This window comes from Staurois parvus, unplaced genomic scaffold (assembly GCF_062004578.1).
Source record: "Staurois parvus isolate SC_StPar_1 unplaced genomic scaffold, SC_StPar_1.0 ptg000362l, whole genome shotgun sequence".
In the NCBI taxonomy this organism is placed as follows: Eukaryota; Metazoa; Chordata; class Amphibia; order Anura; family Ranidae; genus Staurois; species Staurois parvus.
Genome location: NW_028318158.1, coordinates 457,867 through 481,342, shown reverse-complemented (window position 1 = coordinate 481,342; position 23,476 = coordinate 457,867). Strand labels below are relative to the sequence as shown.

Below are 23,476 nucleotides of genomic sequence, written 5' to 3'. Positions count from 1 at the left end.
GTCCAATAAAATATGACTTACTCGCTCTCTCCTGAGTATACTTAAATTGTTTCATTAAATGACACGCTGTAAATATGCCCCAGATCTGAAAGATGTGCAAAAAATCCTGTTTTGCTTTCTAATCTGCAGTTCTATTGACGGTATATCTAAGCGAGCTGTACATTGTAGACGGTACTGGCAGGCTGGTAAAGTGACCCCTCTGACCTGCTTCTCAGGGCTATTATTAATCGCTAAGTTACCAGGTAAAGCCGAACAAATTTGTTTCCATTGAAAGGATCTCTATCTGTGTCGGGAAATTTGTGCTGCACCAAACAAACCTCATTAGCCACGTCCACTTTTTGACAAAGAACAAAGAGCCGGTGGACAGATGACCTTTGCTTGTCCTTATATAAGGTGTTTTAAAGGTTATTCCAAAAACATAAAAGGGAAAATAGATCATTTAAATTAAATTATCTTTAATTTAAGGGGCAATAAGGAAAAATAAAATATAGGACTGCCTGTCCAGATTAAAGCATGCAGGCACTTTTGTTCTTTCTGTACAAGGAAGCAAATAATAACCCCAATGTTACTTAAAACAAATATGAAAAGCAAATTTAAAGTGGAAGTAAAGTCTACTTTGTAAGTTGTACTTACAGGTAAGCCTATAATAAGGCAAACCTGTAGGTACAGTGAATATCTCCTAAACATACACTGTTTAGGAGATATTCTGACAGCATGCAGCTGGTAATGTCACCAACTCATGCACTCTGAAGAAATGGAACAGCTTGCTGTATGCTTTGTTATGGTGCATTGTAGCATGGGTCCATCAGCACCTACTACACTTCTATATGAATGGCACAGTAATGCATGGCTCATTTTGTCTCATGTTACCGTAATGCATGGCATGCTTTTGGCACTTTACCACACATAGGTTTAAAGGTGCCCTTAGATGTGAAAAACATTAAATGAAATTATTTGTACAACAAATGTGTTTGTACTTGAGATGATAACATAGATTAACTAATAAGACGAGGCTCAGCAGTATGAAGGAATTATAAGATTTATGTGGACCCCATCTTGCAAAAGGTTGGACAGCAGTGACCTTTGCCCAATCTGTAGATCAAACTCAAGAACCCCCGGCTAATTAATCTAAATAATGACTTTTACCCTGGCAGACTTGAGAGAGGACCATATTGAAGTGTCATTACCGGAGTTCCCATCACTGTCCCCTGCTGCTCCTTCCATCTGGAATGACACCACTGTTCCTGTATGACACGTCACAGATTGGAGTGATACAAATATTTTTAGTTTAGCAGGTTTTTTTTTAGCTCTGACCTATGAACCTGTGTACAGGTTCACTGTTGTAGCTTCTGATCCTTCTTATGGGATAAGATTTTTGAAGCCACACTCCATTTTATTAGTCTCTGGAGAATCTCTAGAGCTCTATCCTAACAGAGAAGCAGGCAGTATAGCAGTAAGTAAGTACAAATATTAAAAAGCAACTGCAGTTAATTTGAAAATTACATCAGTGACCTGGTGATATTTAGAGATGAGCACACTGGTTTCAGAAAAATGACAGATATTGCGCCTGGCTAATTTTCACCAAAGCTGAAAGTTTCATCTATTGAGAGGCTTAGGTAGAATTTGCTTGCAAAAAAGTTCTGTTTTTTTTTAATGAATTAAGAGGATGTATGGAGTGTCTTTGGGGTAGTTTGGTTTATTTATTGCAGTATTCTTTGTATGTCTAGTTTTTATATGCATTTGACTGAGTACTGTTTTTTCCTTTTCCTTTTTTGTACTGTTTGTATGTTCTGTCAAAACTGAAAAAAATAGCCAGAATGCCTGAAGATGAGCATCAAAGTGACAGACCACAAGAGTTCCTCCACACTAAACTCATCAAGCCATGTATTTATGAAGTTGACTTTATGCATCGGGAACAGAAAAGGGCCTTCCCCAAACTGTTACCATAAGGTTAGCAGCACAGAGTTGTCTACATCAGAGATTGGCAATCCCCAACACATGTGAAGGCAGGCACGCAATTCCTTTTTCATCAGCACACTCCTGGGTCCCACTCCTCCTGCACTGAGGACAATTCTCCTGGAGGCAAAACAGAACTCTCTAGTGGTGGCTCTAGCTAACTGCTGGGTTTCCAAAGCACACTGTTCACTATGGCAACCAGCAAGTAGCTGGGCAACTATGGATGTGCAGAGGTAGGAGAAGTGTTTTCTTCGATGTATGGCAAGTATAATGGTGATTCAGAGTAGACATGCAGATGTTGGTGGTTTCCTACATTTATGCAGCCTGAGCTAAAATAATATTACAGCCTGAACTGGGTCTGAAGGTGTGTAGCAGATTACTTATTTATTCATAATACTCAAATGCAGGAGCGGGATCCTTTTCCCATAACTCTTGTTCAGCTGCATGCTGGCAGCTGGGCAGGACCCTAATAGCATGCAGCTTCTTCAGAAGACCCAGTTACTGTGGGGATCACCTTCTCAATTGCTAATAGAGTACTCTTATTCCAGTGGGGTGGTCCTGGGTTCTCGGTCCCAGGATCACCTCAGTTTTTCACCAGTATTACCAGAGCCATGCTGGACTTCAATCAGAGGGATGTGGTTTATTGGGATAAGCATTTATGTTTTACTAAGGCAGGAATTTTCAGTTAAACCTATCTGTTGATAAAGAGCAGGCTTTCTCAACCCTTTCAACACAGAGGAACCCTTGAAACCCTTTGCAGTCTCATAGAATCTCTGCTAAAAATGACTATATCTACAACTCATGACACATTAGTGTGATGGTCAGTGCGAAAAATGCTCCTTAAATTGGTGGACATTGGGAAGAATTAACCCCTTACAGATAGCTAAAAAGAGGAGTGGAAACTTTTCTGAGAGGAAGAAATCGCTCATTGCTCAAGGAACCCCTGGCAACCTCTGGAGGAACCCTAGTTCAGAAACCCTGATATAGAGTCCTTTAGAAACTATGCTATGCAGCCATATATTACCCTTATTGAGCCACACAGACATTGCTCAGAAGAGTCCATGTTTGTGCATTTTATTATTCGGCAGTGTATGCATGTTCTTTGAAATTCTGATTCTACTTCACACCTGCTTAGTAAACTGCAAGCTACAGGCACTCCATTTCTGATCAGTTGGCAGACTACCCATCCTGTTACAGGTACATGCATTGGGCTGATCTAAGGTCTGAAGGTGCATGAATTGGGGTTGATCTGAGCTCTGAATGTGCATGAACTGGAGCTAATCTGAGGTTTGAAGGTGTATGAATTAGGGCTGATATGAAGCCTGAAAGTGCATGATTGGGGGCTGATCTGAGGTCTGAAGGTACAAGAACTGGGGCTAATCTGAGGTCTGAAAGTATATGATTGCAGATTGATCTGAGGTCTAAAGATGCAGGAATCGGGGCTGATCTGACATCAGATGATGCAGGAATTGAGGTCTGAAGTTCATGCACTGGGGATAATCTGAGGGGCTAAATACATGAACTGGGGCTAATCAGAGGTTTGGAGGTACAGAACTGGGGACGATCTGAGATCTGACGGTGCATGTATTGGGGCTGACCTGAGCTCTAAGTATAAACATGTTTTATTTTCCCAGAGCATAAATGATGTCACGATTGGTTGACTTACAGTGGATAAATTCCCCTTATCTTCTCTAGTTTTTATAAATATGCTTCATATGTTGGAAAAACATATACAGTAAATTACTTAGACTTAAAGGTGATCTATGGACTACCACTATCACTCGGATCTTCATATTGATTGATGCCTTTACAAAAAACAAATAAAAGAATTCTTGTGACAGGAGTGACTTTTGGGGGTGGGGGGACCCCTGTATCAGCTCCTCATGTTCCTCTTATGTGTAGGCACCCTGTGCCTGTTAGGGGTCCAGGGTGATCTGTCCTAATATTGTGTGTCTTGGTTTTGTGGGGTGTGGGGGTTGTTCATTGTTTAATGCTATGTTATTGTCCCATTGTTCTTTTGTGTGTCTGGCTTGGGAGCAAACTATTATGGGTTGTATGTGTTTGTGTATTGGCTTGGTGGGGGGTGTCTGCTGATGTCTCTGGTTGCTAGATTTGGTTTGCCACGCCCTGTGTCCATATGCAGGGAGGTGGGTTGTTCCCTTGAATGTATATATCTTGTGTTTGTGTTAAAATAAAGGAGTTGACTTCCTGTCTTAAGAAGAGTCTGGTCCTGTCTTATTTCCTGCATGGTCAGCAGTGGTGTCCGGGGATTTGTGTTCGGACAGGGAAGCGGGAGTCTATCGGAAATACCCAAGTGCGGTCTGGGTCTGGTTCCGTTACAATTCTTAATGCCCTTTTCTACTGGCTTAAATCCATGGTCATGTGACACTCCAGTCCCAAGTCTTCCCTCTTCTTCTAAACAGAGGTGGCATTCATCTTCGGGTGTCCACATCACTGCCAACATGATGTGGCCTTTATCTATTGGTTGTCCAATGGCAGGGTCCATCCAGAAGAGAAGTCTGCAGTGGTAGCATCAGCATGAGGGGACAGTTATGAACCGGCCAACTCTGCAACACCCGCAGCATTGGATTATTGGTCTCCCACACACTAGTGAGAGACCCAGGCAACGGGCATAGGTGAGTCTATCTTTATTCACAAAGTAAGAAAAAATGTGTAGGATGGATTAAAGTGGGCTTTGTGGAGAGGGGTGGTTAATATTTGCCTAGAGATGAGTTTTAATGATCACCAGGGAAAGAACCTCTTTTAGCTTGTTATTACTGCCCATGTCTCCCTTGAGATTCCCCTTCACTTCCTAGCATAGTGACAATGATGGTACATGGAAAAGATGTAAAGACTGGAATCCACAATGGGATACAAATATAAAAAGAAACCCTAATAGGCATTCTGTTTCCTATCAAAATTATATGCTTTTATTATTTGCTAAAAGTGTAACCAATATCAAAACGTTTTTTTTAGTTATAGTTTTAGTTTAGCTAAGTATATATAGAGTAGGGAATTGCTAAAATTCTTATAAGCTTTTTTTGCTGTTTGTGTTCTGTTATGAGTGTTTCATCTCCCTTCCTATACCACAACAGGAAGTTAGAGGAAATCTCTCCTGTGGGAGGAATCCTCTCTTAGACAGTTTTCACAGAGCAGGTGTCTCCGCTGAAAGACTTCCTGCTGTTCTAATAATTCTTCATTTTCCCTATATCCAAAATTTGAAAAAAAAGTTTTGTGATTACACTGGCAATGGTTATATTATGTTAAACATAACCTAATGCTCTCATATGCCATAAATGTTCACACTGAAATTACTGGTTGATCAGCTGAAGGACTGAGTCATTTTTAGAAAGCAATATGAACAACCTTTGGAAGTGGAAAAATAAATGAAATGACAATCTTGCAATAGTCCTGCATAACACTTGACAAGTATCTCATAATGCCCATGGGCTAGAGTTATTCCTATGAAATGCCCTTGAGATTTATTTGTAAGGAACAATATTAAAAGATATTTTACAAATAAAAACAAGCATTTTGACACTTATGTTTGTGCCTGTGGAAAAATATCAAATAAATGTAGGTTTTAGAGAGGTTTATAGAGGAAGAAAGCTGTCCAGTAAAGAAAAAAGCTTTGTTACTGACAGTAGTTGGAGGGAAAATATTTAGCAGCAGACTGCATCTTAGAATACTTGGAAATCTGTCTTGTACCTCTGCATTTATGAAAACAGATCCTCAAGGATTGTAAATGGTGTACAGTATGTCTCCAGATTCTATTTTCACAAAGGTTTATGAATTAGTGGCATTTTAAAAGAGATATACTGTATTTGTCACAGTCAATGTCTACTATTTTGTAAAGGGAACTAGAGATCATGACAGAGAAAATTTAGAAAGGAAGAAAAAGAAAAGGGTAATTGGAAAGAGATCAAACATAGGAAAGTAGGGGGAGAAGAACATGAAAAAGGAAGAAAGGAAGAGGAAAGGGTAACAAAGAGAAAAGGTAGATATGGGGGAAAGGGAAAAGGAAAAATGGAGAAAGAGAAAGGAGAAAAGGAAAGGGAAAAATAAAGAAATGGATGGAAAGAGAAAAAAAAGCATAAAAGTAGGAGGTTAAAAGAAAATAGAAATGGCTAAAGAAAAAGTAAAGGAACCAAGAAAGGAAAGAGAAAACAGAAAGGGAAAAGGAAATGAAAAAAAAAGGAATAAAAGAAAAGAGGAAGGACAATAGAAAAGTAAAAGGGAAAACTGAAAAAAAAAAATAGGGTATTAGTAAAAGGGAAATATAAAGTACAAAGAAAAAGGGAAGAAAGGTAAATGAAAAGGGAAACCGGAAAGGGAAAAAGAAAATGAAAAAAGAAAAGAGAACATTAATAGGGAAAAGAAAAAGCAGAAAAAAAAGGGAAAAGGAAAGGAAATGGAAAAGAGAAATAGAAAAGGGAAAACAGAAAGTGAAAACGAAAATTGGTAAAGAGAAAATGAAGGAAAATTAGAAAAAGAAAAGGAATTTGAAAGGAGATAATTAAAGGGGAAAGTAAAATGGAACTGAAACATTCAAAAGAGAAAGGAAATAAGAAAAAGAGAAAATGACAGTAAAAATTAAAGGGTAAAGGAAATAGAAAATAAAAAGGGGGAAAAAGAGAAAGGGAAAACACAAAATGGAAAGGAGAAAAGGAAAAAAGAAAAGAACAAATTGCAGATATTTTTCTAATTCAGACTGAAAAATGCAAAGTACTCCTCATAAAACAAAAGGCATCCAAATGTCCCACTTTCATCATAAATCCTATAAATGAGGGTGTATTCCTATATGAATAATGGGTGGAAATATGCATACTTTGGCCCACTGTACATCTAGAACCGCTGTTGTTTAGCACAGATATAGCCTCATATTATAGAGCCATTTATAAATAACTACACACAGCTGTTTCAGGATTGTTGGCCATCATGAGGGTAGTGCATATAAACAATGACTTCAATGGAGTAGGGCATAGGGAGCAACAGGAATGTATGACCAGACAGGTGACGGTAAGGTGGGCTAAAAAGAGCAAAAACCCTCCATTAAATTATTCTGAATGGGTGGAGGTTGGTGATGGGATTTTTCTTTATGGCAGCTGACTAGTTGCCATGGAGAATATACTTTCCTTTTCTGTCCAGTCTCATTAGCCAGTCTCAACTTAACCAGCAGCTTTGCCAAAGTCAACCTGTCACAACAAAGAATTTAATTTAGAATGGAAAGAAAGAATGTTTCCACATATTGCTCAGACCAGCCTTTCTGAACCTTTTTAATTCAGAACCCTTGCAATCATTTTCTGGCCTTAAAGTGCTACTAAACCCACAACAGTAAAATCAATCTGTATATGCAGTAAAGCATGCTTGTTATACTCACTCTGGAACCTAAGGGGTTAATCCTCTGCGATGTGTAAAAATGCTGCTTGATCCTGACTACTCTGATCCTCCCTTTCTTCCAGTGCCCCCCTCTTATCTCCTGATAGGACATCGTGTGGAGACACTCTGCACATGCTCAGTTTGGTGTGTATTGCTAGATAGGTTTTTTTTCTTTTTTCTTGGGAGAGTGCATGTGACCAGCACAGGGCCAATCAGCACTGTCCAGACATAGGTCAGAGGTTCTGCATCCTCCTAGAGCAGAATGAAAACTCCTCCTACAAGCTGTAACCAGTGCTCTGCTGGACACTGATAGAAGTCACAAGACTGTTTCGAACTGCTGATGAGAAAAGGTATTTAGCAGTTTATATTTACTACAATAATTGCATTTCCATGTTCTGTGTACTGTGGGAGAACAGACAGAGTGAATGCAGGGTCCTACGTTTAGTAACACTTTAAGGAACCCCTGCTAAAGATTATACAGACATCAGCATTAGCATGATCAGTGGGGGAGGTGCTCCTTACATTGGTGAGCAGTAGAGAAGGGTTGGTGGTGAATGGCAGAAGGCCCCTTACATTGGTGGTTGATGAAATAGGAGCTCTATACATTGATGACCAGAGAGAGAAGACCTAACCTACACTGGTGTTTACTAGGAGAAGGGCCCTCCTATGTTGATGGTTGGTGGAAGAAGGGATTCTTACATTAGTGGTCAGAAGGAGAGGGCCTCCTTACATGAAGATCAATTGCAAAGTGGTAAGTGGCCAAAAATACCCCTTACGTAGGGGTTTATTAGGAAGCATGCCCTCCCCCCTTACAGACAACTGCATGATTTCTGTCCTTTGTTACTTATCTGAGAGTAGAGAGTTGAGGCTCCACTGGTCCAACATTGCTGGCTCTGCTGAGTCAGGTCAGCCCTGGAACTACAGCATGCAAGACCTATCAGGTGGAAAATCAATCAGCCACTGCTCAAGGACACCTAACAACCTCTGAAAGAACCCTAATTGAGAAAGTCTGGCTTAAAGTGCTTTTTCACCCATATTTTAAAGTTATGCTCATCAAAATGTCCACCCGTAGTACATTTATAAACGGATATTATAAATATTTTTTATTATTGTAAAAGTACCTTTTTTCTTTTAATCTTCCCAGCACATCCGATCGCGGCTGCCTAGGCAGCTATGTCATTAGGATGTCCCACTGAATAGGTGATGTTGATATCCCAGGAGTCTTGGGGCATCCTAAGTGTCTAATATCGTTGTATTTCCAGACTGGAGGTGATGCGATCGGGAGGAGTTGTTAACAAATTGCTATAAAAGCAGGGTAAGAATTTCTGCCACCACCATTGCTATAGCAGCTTGTTGAAAAAATGTGCGCACTGTCACTAATGTGCATGCACGAGAATGGGAGGTGCATGCTGGGTAGCTATCTGCACTAAATCCCGGAACTCACTGGCGCCGGCTTAAAATGCCCACAGCTAAGGTACATAAACAGGACTTTGGCAAGTAAAAGAATAAATTTACATTATTGATAATACCCAAAGTAAATCCAGCTATTTCTAAAGGATCACAGGGGAGTGTTCATCACATTTTTTAGTAGGAGACTGAAGATCTTCTTTAACCCCTTGGCGTAGGCGCCTCCCGGCCCTTTAAGGGTTTCAGAAGTCGGGAGGCAGGGCGGGGTTTTAGGGTCATGTGACCGCCGTGATTCGCCGTCACGGCAGTCACATGATTGGGAAAGGTCCCGATCGAAAGAGGAGATCAGGACTTTTCCATGAGCAGCCGACATGTGTGCTGGGAGCGCACAGGGCACACGCTCTCAGCACATATGTTTTTCTTAATTGCACGCAAATGTGCGCAAAGAGGTTAAAGTGTTACTAAACCCACAACAGTAAACTCAGTCTGTATATGCAGTAAAGCATGCTGGTTATACTCACTGTGGAAATGAAGGGGTTAATCCTCTGCATTGTGTAAAAAGGTGTTTGATCCTTTCTTTTCTGCCCGTCCTCTTGTGAAATGACCACCTGACACAAACTGAACCTGTGGTCACACGCTCAGTTTGGTGTGTATTACTAGAGAGGTTTATTTTTTAGGAGGGTGCATGTGATCAGCACAGGTCCAATCAGCGCTCTCCAGACAGAGGGTCAGAGGTTTCACATCCTCCTAGTGCAGAAAGAAAACTCCTACAAGCTTTAACCAGTGCTGAGCTGAAGTCACAAGACTGCTCTAACTGCTGACGAGAAAAGATATTTAGCAGTTTATGTTTACTAAAATAATTGCATTCCATGTTCTTTGTACTGTGGAAGACCAGATCTAGTGAATGCAGGGCCCTGGGTTTAGTATCAGTTTAAGTTCAGTGTCAATGGACTTTTGTTGATGTTAGCAACTGCTTTGTTCTTCACACAAGTCTATAGCAATGCAAAAGCAGCTTGAAGCGGGTCAAATACAGAGATCAACTGCAGGTCAAATGCACCTGTTAATGAATTTTGAATTATCTTAGAAGTATCTCAAACTGGTAAAAAAGCATGCTGCATTTGCAGTCCAAAGTCTGTCAGCTATGGCCCTTAGACTGACAGTAGCAGCTCTATGATATACACCACCAGGCATGTGAGGGCTTGAGACCCTTTAAGTGCTGCAAAACAAAAAGTTGCCTTGTACAAAAAAAGCCGTTAAGCAATTACTAAGCAGGTTATATGTCACTGAATAGATTGCAGTAAAACACCTTCAAAGTTCAGTAAACCCATCTTCATTTATATTTCATTATCTGGAAACTCCTGTGTAACATAAATTGACTCACAGCTAGTCAAGGGCTGTTTGTTGTCAGCTGTTCTCCTGAGGGGGAATTAATCTCACTGTTCCTCTCACAACTGAGTATCAGCAGGATTCTTCTAACTTTGGTTGAAGGGACCTCGTAGTTTACTAAATAATAATGACACCACTAAGGAATTCAACATGCTCATACATAGACCAATTATCTGTCAAGCTAAAGAGCAACTCCCAACAATAAGTCAATCAGTGGGTTGTCACTGCTACCCAGAAAACACTGCTGTTATCCGACAATTAGAATGCCTACACTGTTAAAGTGATTGTAAAGGCTCAAGGATTTTAACCTTCATGCATTCTATGCATGAAGGTAAAAAAACCCTCTCTATGTCCAGCCCCCCCAATACTCACCTAAGCCCCCTCTCGATCCAGCAATGTGCTCTAGAGTCTCGGCTATCCTGGGACTCCCTCTCCTCATTGGCTGAGACAGCAGCGGGAGCCATTGGCACAACCAGTAAGCCAATGAGAAAAGCGGCAGGGGCAGGCCACGGCTCTGTGGGAATGGACACATGGAACAGTGGGTGCCCCCATAGCAAACTGCTTGCTGTGGGGGCAACCAACAGGAGAGAGGGGCTAGTGGGGGACCCGAGAAGAGGAGTTTTGTGTCTGCTCTTTGCAAAACCACTGCAGAGAGCAGGTAAGTATGATGTGTTTGTGATTTAAAAAAATTAAGCCTTTTGTATCACTTTAAAGCAGAGTTCCACTCACTCTGTAAAAAAAACAGCCACTCACCTGTCCCACGATCCCGCGTTGCCTCTGCTGCAGCCCGTTTCACTGGCCATCCAGTATTAAGGGCGCCAACATCTTCAGTGCGGGCACCTGGCTGTGACAGCTTGCGGCTTCACAGCCAGGTGCCCACTGCGCATACGTGAGTAGCGCTGCACTTCCTGAATGGCCCCATCGTCTTCTTGGACCTGTCACGGGTCCCACAAGACTTCGGGGAGGGAGAGTAGGAGGACAACTTATGTTTCTGATTGCCTAGGCGATCGCAGCGGAAGTGGGAACTGGTACCTGTCAAATTCTGCTCCCCAAAGGTGCCAATCCTTAATGGGGAGCGGGGGACCAATCATTAAAGTGGAACTTTCCCTTTTGAGTGGAACTCCGCTTTTAGCTGTAAATTGAGTTTTTCATATGTTGTAGTAGAGTGCTGTACTGTGTTAGTGATTGATCAGTGCAGAAAGTTTGGAGTTTAAGTAATATCCCTATTGACTGACTTAATCCCTAACTTCAAGCTTGGGCAGCCATTCCCCCACTGCGAATGGAGTACCCCTTCCCCCTGGACCCACCTTCCCCTCCACCCACACACACATTTTATTTTACTACATACCTATTCCTAATGATGTGAGAGCAATTTGATTTGGGTGTCTTCTGCTGAAAAACACAGATAATGAATCGTTTGCCTTTTTTAGAAATATTGCTCGCAATCAGATTTTTCTTAAAGTGGTTGTAAACATTCAAGGTTTTTCACCTGCATGTATTCTATGCATACCTGAGCTGAGACAGCAGCAGGAGCCATTGGCTTTAATTTGTCAAACAAAGACAGGGAGAAAATGAGGAGAGAGCTGGGGCAGGGCTGAGCCATGCTCCATTTGTGAATGGACACACAGTGCAGTGGCTTGGGAGCAAAGCCTGCTCAGGTGCCCCCATACCAAGCTGCTTGCTATGGGAGCACTCTGCAGGAGGGAGGGGCCTGGAGGGCCAGCGGCAGACATGAGAAGAGGAGGATTGGGGCTGCTCTGTGCAAAACCACTGCACAGAGTAGGTAAGTATTAGTTATGTTAGTTATTAAAAAAACTGCCTCTAACATCACTTTAATCTGCTGAATTAGCAAAAAAAGCAATAATTATCTAGTGTAAAGGGCTATCTGATTAGACATAAATGTGATTTTTGCATAACACTGCAAAGCCAAAAAACCTGACCCTGACAGCTATGTGTACCATGGATGCTAAAGTGATATTAAAGCTTCCGTTTTCTTTTCCAGTTTAATAAGCATACATGTTATACTTACCTGCTCTGTGCAATGAGCAGCACAGAGCAGCCTTGATTCTCCTCTTCTTGGGTTCCCCGTCAGCGCTCCTGGCTCCCCCGACTCCCTCCCCAGTGCCCGGATTGAAAGCCACTTTCCAGTGCCCCCATGAAAAGCGAACTCGCTCCCAAGCCTCCCTGTCTGCATCTTCTGACATAGACAGCAGGGCTTGGCCCTGCCCCATGCTCCCTTGCCACTGGATTTAAATGACAGGAGTGGGAGCCAATGGCTTCCACTGCTATCAATGTGCCCATTGAGGAAGAACAGAACTGGGAGAGCCTCAGCTTTCGTGCACAGTGCTGGCTTGACATTGGGCTCAGGTAAGTATAAGGGGGGTGAGGGGTAGTCTGTGACACAGAAGGTGTTTTACCTTAATGCATAGAGGAATGCATAGAGGAATGCATTAAGGTAACAAATCTTGAGGTTTTAGAACCACTTTAATATACAGTTGGTACCACTTTGTGGCTTTAACAGCCTCCACTCTTCTTGGAAGGTTTTCCACAAGATCTTGGAGTGTGTCTGTGGGAATTTGTGCCTATTTAATCAAAATAGCATTTGTGAGGTCAGGTACAGATGTTGGATGAGAAGACATGGCTTGTATCTAGCATTCCAATTCATTCAAAGGTGTTCAGTAGGGTTGAGGTCAAGACCTGAGTTCCTCCACACCAAACTCATTAAACCATGTCTTTCTGGAGCTAAATCTATGCATAGGGACATAGTCACTCACATGGCAGAAAAATATATTTTAAATGTATTTTAAAAATATTCTTCACAAATATATTGACATATATTTTAAATACTACAGTTTTGGCTGTATTCAATATATTTCAAAATAAATGTGTGTGTGTGTATATATATATATATATATATATATATATATATATATTACACACACTGTATGTTGAAATGTGTTTTTTATTTATTACAAAATATATGAAAAATATTTTTTAAGATACATTTTCAAATATATGTCTTTGAAAATACATTTAATCTACATTTTCGGAATGCATTTACAAATATATGTAAAAATATATGCTAAAATGACTTTTTTATATGTAAAAAAAACGAAGAATATATTTTAAAAAAATATATTTTTAAAAATATTTTTCATATATTTTGTAATATATAAAAAATGCATTTCAAAATACAGTGTATATATATATATAAATTCAGCATATAGCACTATCCTTTTACAAACGAAATTCCCACCAAGTTACTAACACAATCCTTCCCCTGAAGTACAAATAACATCAAAACAATATATAGTAACCTTGATTACCCTCTAATCAATAATTAGTGAATAAACATAAAGTCCAAAGCCCCAAAAAATCTATAAAAATATAAAAATAATAAACAAAAAACCAAAATCATCCCAAAAGCAAAAAACAAAAGGTCCAAAATAAAGTCCCAAATGATGATTGTAAAAAAATCTTTATCTGTGATATCTTAATTCTTCATATCCCGAAATCCTTGTGATATACTTCAAACCAAATCTTCATATACCTCAAAGAAAAAAACTCAACATGTGTGATATCTTCAAAGAAAAAGGGGTATATAAAAACCGTGCCACACGTGTTTCATGCACATAAAAAATATATTAACGTGCCACCACAACCGTGAAAGAGGAAGTCCCTCAGCCTTAGGAGTCAATCCACTGCATACCACTAGCGGAAGTGTATAGTTACCCTCAGAATGGTATCAAGGGTCTAAGTACTTCTTTCCAACCTTTGAATAATCCTTCAGCCTTTCAGCCGCTTCCCACAGACCTCATAAACAGACCAGGGATCAGTATGTATCATAAAAATTATAGCACTTTATTGTAGTAACTTACATTCAAATAAGGTAACATCAGCTTCCACATCACAAACGATATGTTCACAATCCTGCCTCTCCTCATAAGTGTATAGATTCCACACTCTCTCACTCCCAAGAGGGAACCGATTGCCTGTGGTAGGACCCCAGTACCTCAAGGTCCCATGAGGATTCCAGGACGCCACCGCCGCATGTACCAGAATCAGAAATGGCCGCCGCCGCACTTCCGGAAGAGCGTCACTACGTCACCACGTCACGTGCCCCGGACGCGTTTCGTCACACCGGACTTTGTCAACAGGGATCTATATATATTGAAATATATTGAATACTGCCAAAATTGTAGTATTTCAAATATTTGTCAATACAGTAAATGTGTGAAGAATATTTAAAAAATATATTTAAAATATATTTTTCTTCCATGTGGGTATGCTGGAATATGAGCCTTCCCCAAACTGCTGCCACAAGGTTGGAAGTGCAGAATTGGCTAAAATGTCTTTGTATACTGTAACATTAGCAGTACAATTCACTGGGAACACCAGAAATCATTTGCAGAGGTGTCCACATACTTTTAGTCCTATAGGGGTTGACTAATGCAGGCCATAGATGGATCGTAATTCGGCCGATTTTCGGTCGATTAACGAACTATCGGTCGGTCTAAAAAACCTACCTGACCACCAATTATTACGAAAATCGGCCGATTAATGAGTAACCTATAACGGGAAATGATGTCATTTTTATTTTTAATTTGTACCGGAAACGAAACTTCGTACGCTGCAAACTTCTCTTTCCAGGTCACTGCACATGCGCATAAAATTTTCGGAAAACGATCGTCCGTTTTTGACCATCAATGAGGATAAAGTCGGGCGTTTTCCGAAAATTTTCCAACATCACCGATAATCTGAAAGGCCAAAATACACGAAAAACGGCCTACGAAATCGTCCACTAACGATAAGATAATCGGTAGATTTTTCTTCCGGACGAAAAATCGGCCGATTTTCGACCCATCTATGGCCTGCATTACTAAAACTGGAGATTGCAAAATCCGGAGCAGCTGTGCATGGTAGCTAATCAGCTTCTAACTTCAGCTTGTTCAATTAAGCCTTGACAATACAAACTGGAAGCTAATTGGTTTCCATGCAGAGCTGCACCAGACTTTGCACCCTCCAGTTTTAGTAAGCCACCCCCATAGTGTAGTTGTAAATTGTAGATTGTACAGTCATATTAATCAAAGTCGGTCCTAAAAATTAAATGTCAATCATAAGGCGGCAAAAGCACAGAATTTTTGTTTTTCCATTTTGAGACCAACTGTAGTAAATTGTATTGTTTGCATTATTTGCTGCTGGAGATTACACAGAATTCACAATGAATAATAATGAACTATAAATAACAGCAGCAATAGATTCTGTGCTTGCACTGGTGCTTCTCTGTGTTTACAAACTGTTTACAGCTCTCCGTGTCCTTGAGAAGGAAGACAGGGACGGCAGTCAGTGAGAAAGTGGTCAAGATACTGGAGTTCATAAATTTTCTTGAGCGTTGGATGAGTTCAAAGAATTACCATGTAAGAAAGCCTTACAGAGGGAATTTATCTGATTATAGCGGTAATAATTACCCAGCTGTTTATTGCAGATAGAGAAATAATTCATGCAGGCAATAGGCCGTGGTGGCAATGACACTCCGCATTTAGTAAATATGCAAACCGTTCACTTCTAATTAAGCGAGCAAGAGGATGCCCTTATTAAATGGATAAACTAAAAGTGCCTCCCTGACAAGTGATGAATTGTTATGCCGCACAAACTCTTGCCACAGAATTATTGGCATGAACTTGGGGTTTAACTTCATTAAGAGATCTTATGGGATAGTTAAATGAGGATGGACAGCAGAACAATGCCTTTCTGACAGCCAATAATATGTCTGAGTTTAATGAAACTGCACCAAATTTGACTAGCTTCGAGGATGCTGGTGTGACTTTCTGATCAGAAATCTGCAACTTCAATTAGCAGAGGTTGGACTGTGAGGATGTTTTTATTACAGAACAAAAACTGTATACATGAGTAGCTGCAGGGGTGTACCTTTCCTGTGCTGTGTATAGCAATGAGCTTGTCACATTATGCCAGTGGTGGCACATCCCTTATGGTTTCTTTAAAGAAGGCTTGCTTTTCTTGATTTTTCATTTTTTATGATATGCTCAAGTTTGACTTGCCCGTTTACTTGGGTTCATTTTCGTAGTAGATGTTCATACCCCTGCTCTTACCTTACTAAATGGTTCTTAATGGCCACACCTTCCAGATATTTCTTCAGTGCATAATAATTATGTACAAACTTCCGGACATAGTAACCCCTCCACATCTTCTGTATCTATAAAAACAGACATGGTTAGCATCAACTTGACTGAATTTTTTTTTTTAATTATTATTTTTATTTGTTATGCCATCACATTCCTTCTGGCTTAGCAGAGAACACTAAACAGCATATAATGTAGCCATACCTCTTCCGAAGAGTGCTTATAGGTCAAACAAAGACATGCATACCAGAATTCCTTCTTCAAGAGCACCTTTCACATAATTTTGAGTACATTTCTAACATATCACAATGTCCACCCAAAGACCAGACTTTTTTTGTCACTTTTTGTTCACAGGAAACATTCAGGTTTTTTTTTTGCGACAAAATTACTTAGAACCCCCAAACATTATATTTTTTAAAGCAGAGGCCCTATACAATACATTGGTGGGTTTTTCAATTTTTTGTCACATGCTATTTGCGAAGCGGTTTTACAAACGCAATATTTTGGGAAAAAATACAATCTTTTGAATGTTAATGCAAAAAAACACAATACATAACCCAATTTGTTTGTAAAATATTAAAGATGATATTATGCCAAGTAAATAGATACCAAACAAGTCACACTATAAAATTGATCACGCCTGTGCAGCGGTGGCAAACATTGTAAACTTTACAATCCATAGGCAACGCTTTAAAAACCTGTACAGGTTACCACTTTAGATTTATAGAAGAGGTCTGGTGCTAGAATTACTGCCCATGATCTGACATTCACAGTGACACCTCACCAGGGGCGGACTGACCATTCGGGCATTGCCTGAGGGCCCGGGGTCAGTAGGGGGCCACTGTCCAGTGACAGTGTGGGGAGCGGAGGAGAAGGCAGTCTCAGATCCCGACCCAGAAGTAGCTCACCTGTCACTTCACGAGGTGGCAGAGTGAGTCGGGTGACGGGTCCGGACACTGTGCTGGTGATGGAGCCGGTGGGCAGTGGGAAGGTGAGAGGCATATCATCCATGGGTGCGGGGTGTTTACTGCACACACCCCGCCCCCATGGATGATACGTATCAGGAACAAAGTTGGAGGTGATTGGTGCAGGGGAGGGACAGTGACAGCACCGATCTCCTTGTATGGATTTCAATGAAGCAACTGAAAGCTGTGGGAGGGAGAGACTTCCAGCTGCCTCATTGAAATCCATGCAGGGAGATCCCTCCACTGCACCGATCACCCCTGACTGTGCATCGGATTCCCCTCCTGGGCCCCCCTCTGTGCTCCTTAGCCCCCCCCCCTCGCAGGTCTCTGATGCTTCATCACTTTCCCTCTCCCTCTCCCTCCCTCCCCCTCTCTCTCTCTCCCTCCCTCTCTCTCTCCCTCTCTCCCCCCCTCTCTCTCCCCTCCTTTTCTCCATCCTCTTCTTTCATTCTTTCCTCCCTCCCCTCCTTTCATTTCCTTCCTTCCTCCCTTCCTTCATTCCTTTCTTCCTCCTTCCAATCCTTCCCTCCCTTTTCTTCCTTCCCTCCCTTCTTTCCTTCCTTCCTTCATCCACTCCCTCCCTCCCCTCCTTCCCCCCATTCCTTCTTCCATCCATTCCCTTCCTCCCTCCCTCCCTTTTCTTCCTTCCTCCACCCCCCCCCCTTCATTCTTTCCTTCCTTCCCTCTCTCCCTCCCTTCCTTTCACTCTCCCTCCCTCCCCTTCTTTCCTTCCTTCCTTCATCTATTTCATCCCTCCTTTTTCTTCCCCCCCCTCCTTCATTCTGTCCTCCATCCATTTTCTTCCTTCCTTCCTTCCTTCCTTCCTTCCTTCCTTCCTTCCTTCCTTCCTCCATTCCCTCCCTTCATTCTTTCTTCCCTCCCCTCCTTTCATATCCTTCCTCCCTTCCTGCCTCCCTCCCCTCCTTTCATTTCCTTCCTTCCTCCCTCCCCTCCTTCCTTCTCTCCCCTTCCTTCATTCTTTCCTCCATCCATTTCCTTCCTTCCTCCATTCATTCCCCCCTCCCTTTTCTTCCTTCCCTTCTCTTCCCTTCCTTCCTTTCTCTATTTATTCCCTTTTCTTCCTTCCTTCCTCCCTCCCCCTTCCTTCATTCCTTCCTTCCCTCCCCTTCCTTCATCCATTCCTTCTTTCCTCCATCCATTCCCCTTTTATCCCTTCCTCCATCCCCTCCATTAATTCTTTCCTCCCTCCTTCCCTCCCCTCCTTTAATTTCCTTCCTCCCTCCCTTCCTTTTTTCCTTCCCTCCCCCTCCTTCATTCCTTCCTTCCTCCATCCATTCCCTCCCTCCCTCCCTCCCTTTTCTTACTTCCTTCCCTCCCTTCTTTCCTTCCTTCCTTCATCCACTCCCTCCCTTTTCTACCTTCCTTCCTTCCTTCATCCATTTCCTTCCTTCCTCCATCCATTCCCTCCCTCCCTTTTCTACTTCCTCCATCCAGTCCCTCCCTCCCTCGCTTCCTTCCTCCATCCATTCCCTCCCTCCCTTTTCTACTTCCTCCATCCCCTCCTCCCTCCCTCCCTCTTTCCCTCCCTTCCTTCCTCCATTTCCTCCCTCCTTCCTTCCTCCATTTCCTCCCTCCTTTTTCTTCCTTCCTTCCTCCCTCCCCTTTCTTCATTCCTTCCTCCATCCATTTTCTTCCTTCCTTCCTCCATTCTCTCCCTCCCTCCCTTTAATTCCTTACCTTCATTCCTTCCTCTATCCCGTCCCTTCATTTTTTAATTCCCTCCCTCCTTGTCCTTCAATCATTCCTGCCTTCCTTCCTTCCTCCCCTTCCTTCAATTCTTACTTTCTTTCTTCCTCCCTTCATTCCTTCCTTCCCTCCTCCCTCCCCTCCTTTCATTTCCTTCCTCCCTCCCCTCCTTCCTTCTCTTCCTTTCCTTCATTCTTTCCTCCATCCATTTCCTTCCTTCCTCCATCCATTCCCCCCTCCCTTTTCTTCCTTCCCTTCTCTTCCCTTCCTTCCTTTCTCTAATTGTTCCCCTTTTCTTCCTTCCTTCTTCCCTCCCCCTTCCTTCCTTCATCCATTCCTTCTTTCCTCCATCCATTCCCTCCCTCCCTTTTATCCCTTCCTATGTCCCCTCCCTTCATTATTTCCTCCCTCCCTCCCTCCTTTAATTTCTTTCCTCCCTCCCTTCCTTTTTTCTTCCCTCCCCCTCCTTCATTCCTTCCTTCCTCCATCCATTCCTCCCTCCCTTTTCTTACTTCCTTCCCTCCCTTCTTTCCTTCATCCACTCCCTCCCTCCCTTTTCTACCTTCCTTCCTTCCTCCATCCATTTCCACCCTTCCTCCATCCATTCCCTCCCTCCCTTTTCTACTTCCTCCATCCCCTCCCTCCCTCCCTTCCTTCCTTCATCGATTTCCTCCCTCCTTTTAATTCCTTCCTTCCTCCCTCCCCTTCTTTCTTCCCTCGCCTTCCTTCATTCCTTCCTCCATCCATTTCCTTCCTTCCACCATTCCCTCCCTCCCTCTAATTCCTTACCATTCATTCCTTCCTCTATCCCATTCCTTCATTTTCTAATTCCCTCCCTCCTCGTCCTTCAATCATTCCTTCCTTCCCCCCTCCCTCCCCTTCCTTCCTTTCTCCCTCCCTTCATTCCTTCCTTCCTCCCTCCCCCCCCTCCTTCCTCCTCCTCCCCTTCCTTCATTCTGTCCTCCATCCATTTTCTTCCTTCCTCCATTCCCTCCCTCCCTTTTCTTCCTTACCTTCATTCCTTCCTCTATCCCCTCCCTTAATTTTTTCCTTCCATTCCTCCTCATCCTCAATCATTCCTTCCTTCTTTCCCCCTTCCCTCCCTGTCCTTCAATCTTTCCTTCCTTTCTCCCTTCCTCCATCCCCTCCCTTCATTCCTTCCTCCATTCCCTCCCTTCATTCTTTCCTCCCTCCCCTCCTTTCATATCCTTCCTCCCTTCCTGCCTCCCTCCCTCCCTCCCCTCCTTTCATTTCCTTCCTTCCTCCCTCCCTCCCCTCCTTCCTTCTCTCCCTTTCCTTCATTATTTTCTCCATCCATTTCCTTCCTTCCTCCATCCATTCCCCCTTCCCTTTTCTTCCTTCCCTTCTCATCCCTTCCTTTCTTTCTCTATTTATTCCCTTTTCTTCCTTCCTTCCTCCCTCCCCCTTCCTTCATTCCTTCCTTCCCTCCCCTTCCTTCATCCATTCCTTCGTCCCTCCCTCCCTCCCTTTTATCCCTTCCTTCATCCCCTCCCTTCATTCTTTCCTCCCTCCCCTCCTTTAATTTCTTTCCTCCCTCCCTTCCTTTTTTCCTTCCCTCCCCCTCCTTCATTCCTTCCTTCCTCCATCCATTCCCTCCCTCCCTCCCTTTTCTTACTTCCTTCCCTCCCTTCTTTCCTTCCTTCCTTCATCCACTCCCTCTCTTTTCTACCTTCCTTCCTTCCGCCATCCATTTCCTTCTTTCCTCCATCCATTCCCTCCCTCCCTTTTCTACTTCCTCCATCCCCTCCCTCCCTCCCTTCCTTCCTTCATCCATTTCCTCCCTCCTTTTTCTTCCTTCCTTCCTTCCTTCCTCCCTCCCTCCCTCCCCTCCTTCCTTCCCTCCCCTTCCTTCATTCCTTCCTCCATCCATTTTCTTCCTTCCTTCCTTCCTCCATTTCCTCCCTCCCTTTAATTCCTTACCTTCATTCCTTCCTCTATACCATCCCTTCATTTTTTAATTCCCTCCCTCCTTGTCCTTCAATCATTCCTTCCTTCCTTCCTCCCCTTCCTTCAATTCTTCCTTCCTTTCTCCCTCCCTCCCTTCCTTAATTCCTCCATTCCCTCCCTTCATTCTTTCCCCCCTCCTCTCCTTTAATTTCCTTCCTTACTCCCTCCCCTCCTTCCTTCCCTCACTTTCCTTCTTCCATCCATTTCCTTCCTTCCTCCCTCCAGCTATTCCCTCCCTTTTCTTTCTTCCTTCCTTCCTCCCCTCCCCTTCCTTCGTTTACATTCATTACTTCACCCTCCTTCCTTCCCTCCTCTTTCTTCCTTCCTTCTTTCCTCCCCTCCCCTTTCTTCCTCCATCCATTCCCTCTCTCCCTTCCCTCCTTTTCCTTCATTCCTTCTTCCATTCATTTTCTTTCCTTCCTGCCTCCTCCCTTTCTTCCTCTCTCCCTTTTCTTCTTTCCCTTCCTTCCTCCATCCTCTCCTCTCCCTTCATTCTTTCCTCCCACCCCTCCTTCCTTCCCTCCCCTTTCTTCCTCCATCCATTCCCTCCCTCCCTCCCTTTTCTTAATTTCTTCCTTCCTTCCTTCCTTCCTTCCTTCCTTCCCTCCATCCATTTCCTTCCTTCCAATATAAGGGGGGTACAGGTTCTGTTTATTCATCCCAATCTAATGACAGCCCAACATATACTAGTGCTCTCTGTTCACTCCCTACTGTCACTGTCCACTGCCCCACAAAATCATTGTGAAAAAAATAATACAGAAATAAATTGTAAAAAATTATTAAAAAATTAGACACTAAAAATAAAAAAATTCTGACACCCATGCCATTGCTCTACTGACACCATCCACTGGCCACCCAAAAGCATTTTGAAAAAAAAATTATAAAAATAATAAAACATTAATTTGTAAAAAAAAATAAAATTGTAAAGAAAAAAAATAATACTTATACAAATGAAGAACTACTGACACCACCTACTGACACCACCCTACACATACTACCCTCCGGCATACACTCTGCACTCCTCTCCCTGTACATACTACCTACTGTCATACACTCCACACTGTACATTCCCTATTTAACATTACCTCATTCTGCACTATATAAGTCATCTCAGACACTATTTAACCACACTCCTTTTAAGCCATGCCCAATTTTTAGTGCAATTTAAAACACACCCCTCCTCTCTCATCCCTTCCTCTCTCTCTCACTTCTCCTCCTCTCTCTCTCTTTCTCTCTCTCTCTCTCTCTCTCTCTCTCTCTCTCTCTCACACCCTTCCTCTTTTTCACCCTCTCACTCCCCTCTATCTTTCACTTCCCCCACATGGCCGCCATCTTTAAACCTGAAAGTGCCCAGTGGCTTCTATGGAACATTCATGCAGTCTTTGCTGCAGTAAATATTTAAATGCCCATTCTATGCAGCTGAGCTGCAATATGTAGGTAGGGTGTTGTGTGTTGTGTGGGTGTGTTTGAGTGTAGGTGGGGGCACAGGGGGCCCCATTATCTCTTACTGCCCGGGGGCCCCATAAGCTGTCAGTCCACCCCTGCACCTCACATGTCTGGAACAACTGCTGTTTGCGTGCATGCGGGACTGACGCATGCTTTCGCCTTTGCATGCAAGCACAGGTGGATGGGGGCACTTTATATTTTATTTGTATTTTTGCACTCGCTTTAAAAAAAAGAAAATGTATCACTTTTCTTGCTGTCACAAACAATGTAAACATCCCTTGTGACAGCAAGACCCCAAATCCGTCCTCTGCACTTAAAAGCATTCAATCACACCAAAAGCGGGGTGATTAAATACTTTTATTTTTTGTAAATGGCGCCATGTATTTCTGAGTAAACCGGAAGCGATGTCAGATCATCACTTCTGGTTTACTATATAATGGAGCTGAACAAAGCCAATCCAGCCTTTGTTCAGCTCTATGACCAGCCGGCTAGTCAATAGGGACTCCTGGTGGGATGGGGGATCCTGTAAAAGCAAGAAGGCGGCGGGGAGTCCCCACTGCTTGTAATAGCGATCAAGTGGCTAGTTTAGATCACTTTTACAAGAAAGCCGACCGTCGGCTGTAAATAATAGTACCGGGGTGATGCCTGGCATCATCCTGGTACAACCACTTGAAGACCGATGACGTACCAGGTACAAGGCTGGTAGGCATGTAGATATACAGCAACATTATATATAATTTTTGTAAAAATATGTACTTTTTATCAATAGAAAGCAATCCTAGAGCTCCAGGCAGACATGTCAGACATGTAAACATAGCCAAGAACCGCACAGGTACCAGGAATTACATGATTGCTGTCTCTGAGCCAACATTTCAGTCCCGAAAGTAGATGCTGACCATGGATGATATTTTAAAGTGGCCCTGTTACTTTATGGATAAGAGAAAATGGCAAGCCCCATGCCAAAGAAAAAGATAAATATTCACTTTTCTGGCAGGCAGCAACTGCAGTCTTTGCTTTCTTGCAGAACTGTAGGCACTGCTGCTTTCTGAGAAGTCCAAATAGTGTGTACCCCCTTGGATGCTGTGGTTTCTCCTCACAATCTAATGTGTACACAGTAGTGAC

At 42.7% G+C, this 23,476-nt stretch overlaps 1 protein-coding gene across 1 annotated transcript in view; it reads right to left on the bottom strand.

The window, feature by feature from the left end:
- SPATA17 (spermatogenesis associated 17) overlaps positions 1–23,476 on the bottom strand; it is a 210,180-nt gene that overhangs the window by 115,031 nt on the left and 71,673 nt on the right. Inside the window, exon 5 of the mRNA XM_089685004.1 lies at positions 16,239–16,342. Within this exon, the coding sequence (XP_089541130.1) occupies positions 16,239–16,342 (104 nt within the window). The remainder of the gene's footprint in view (positions 1–16,238; positions 16,343–23,476) is intronic.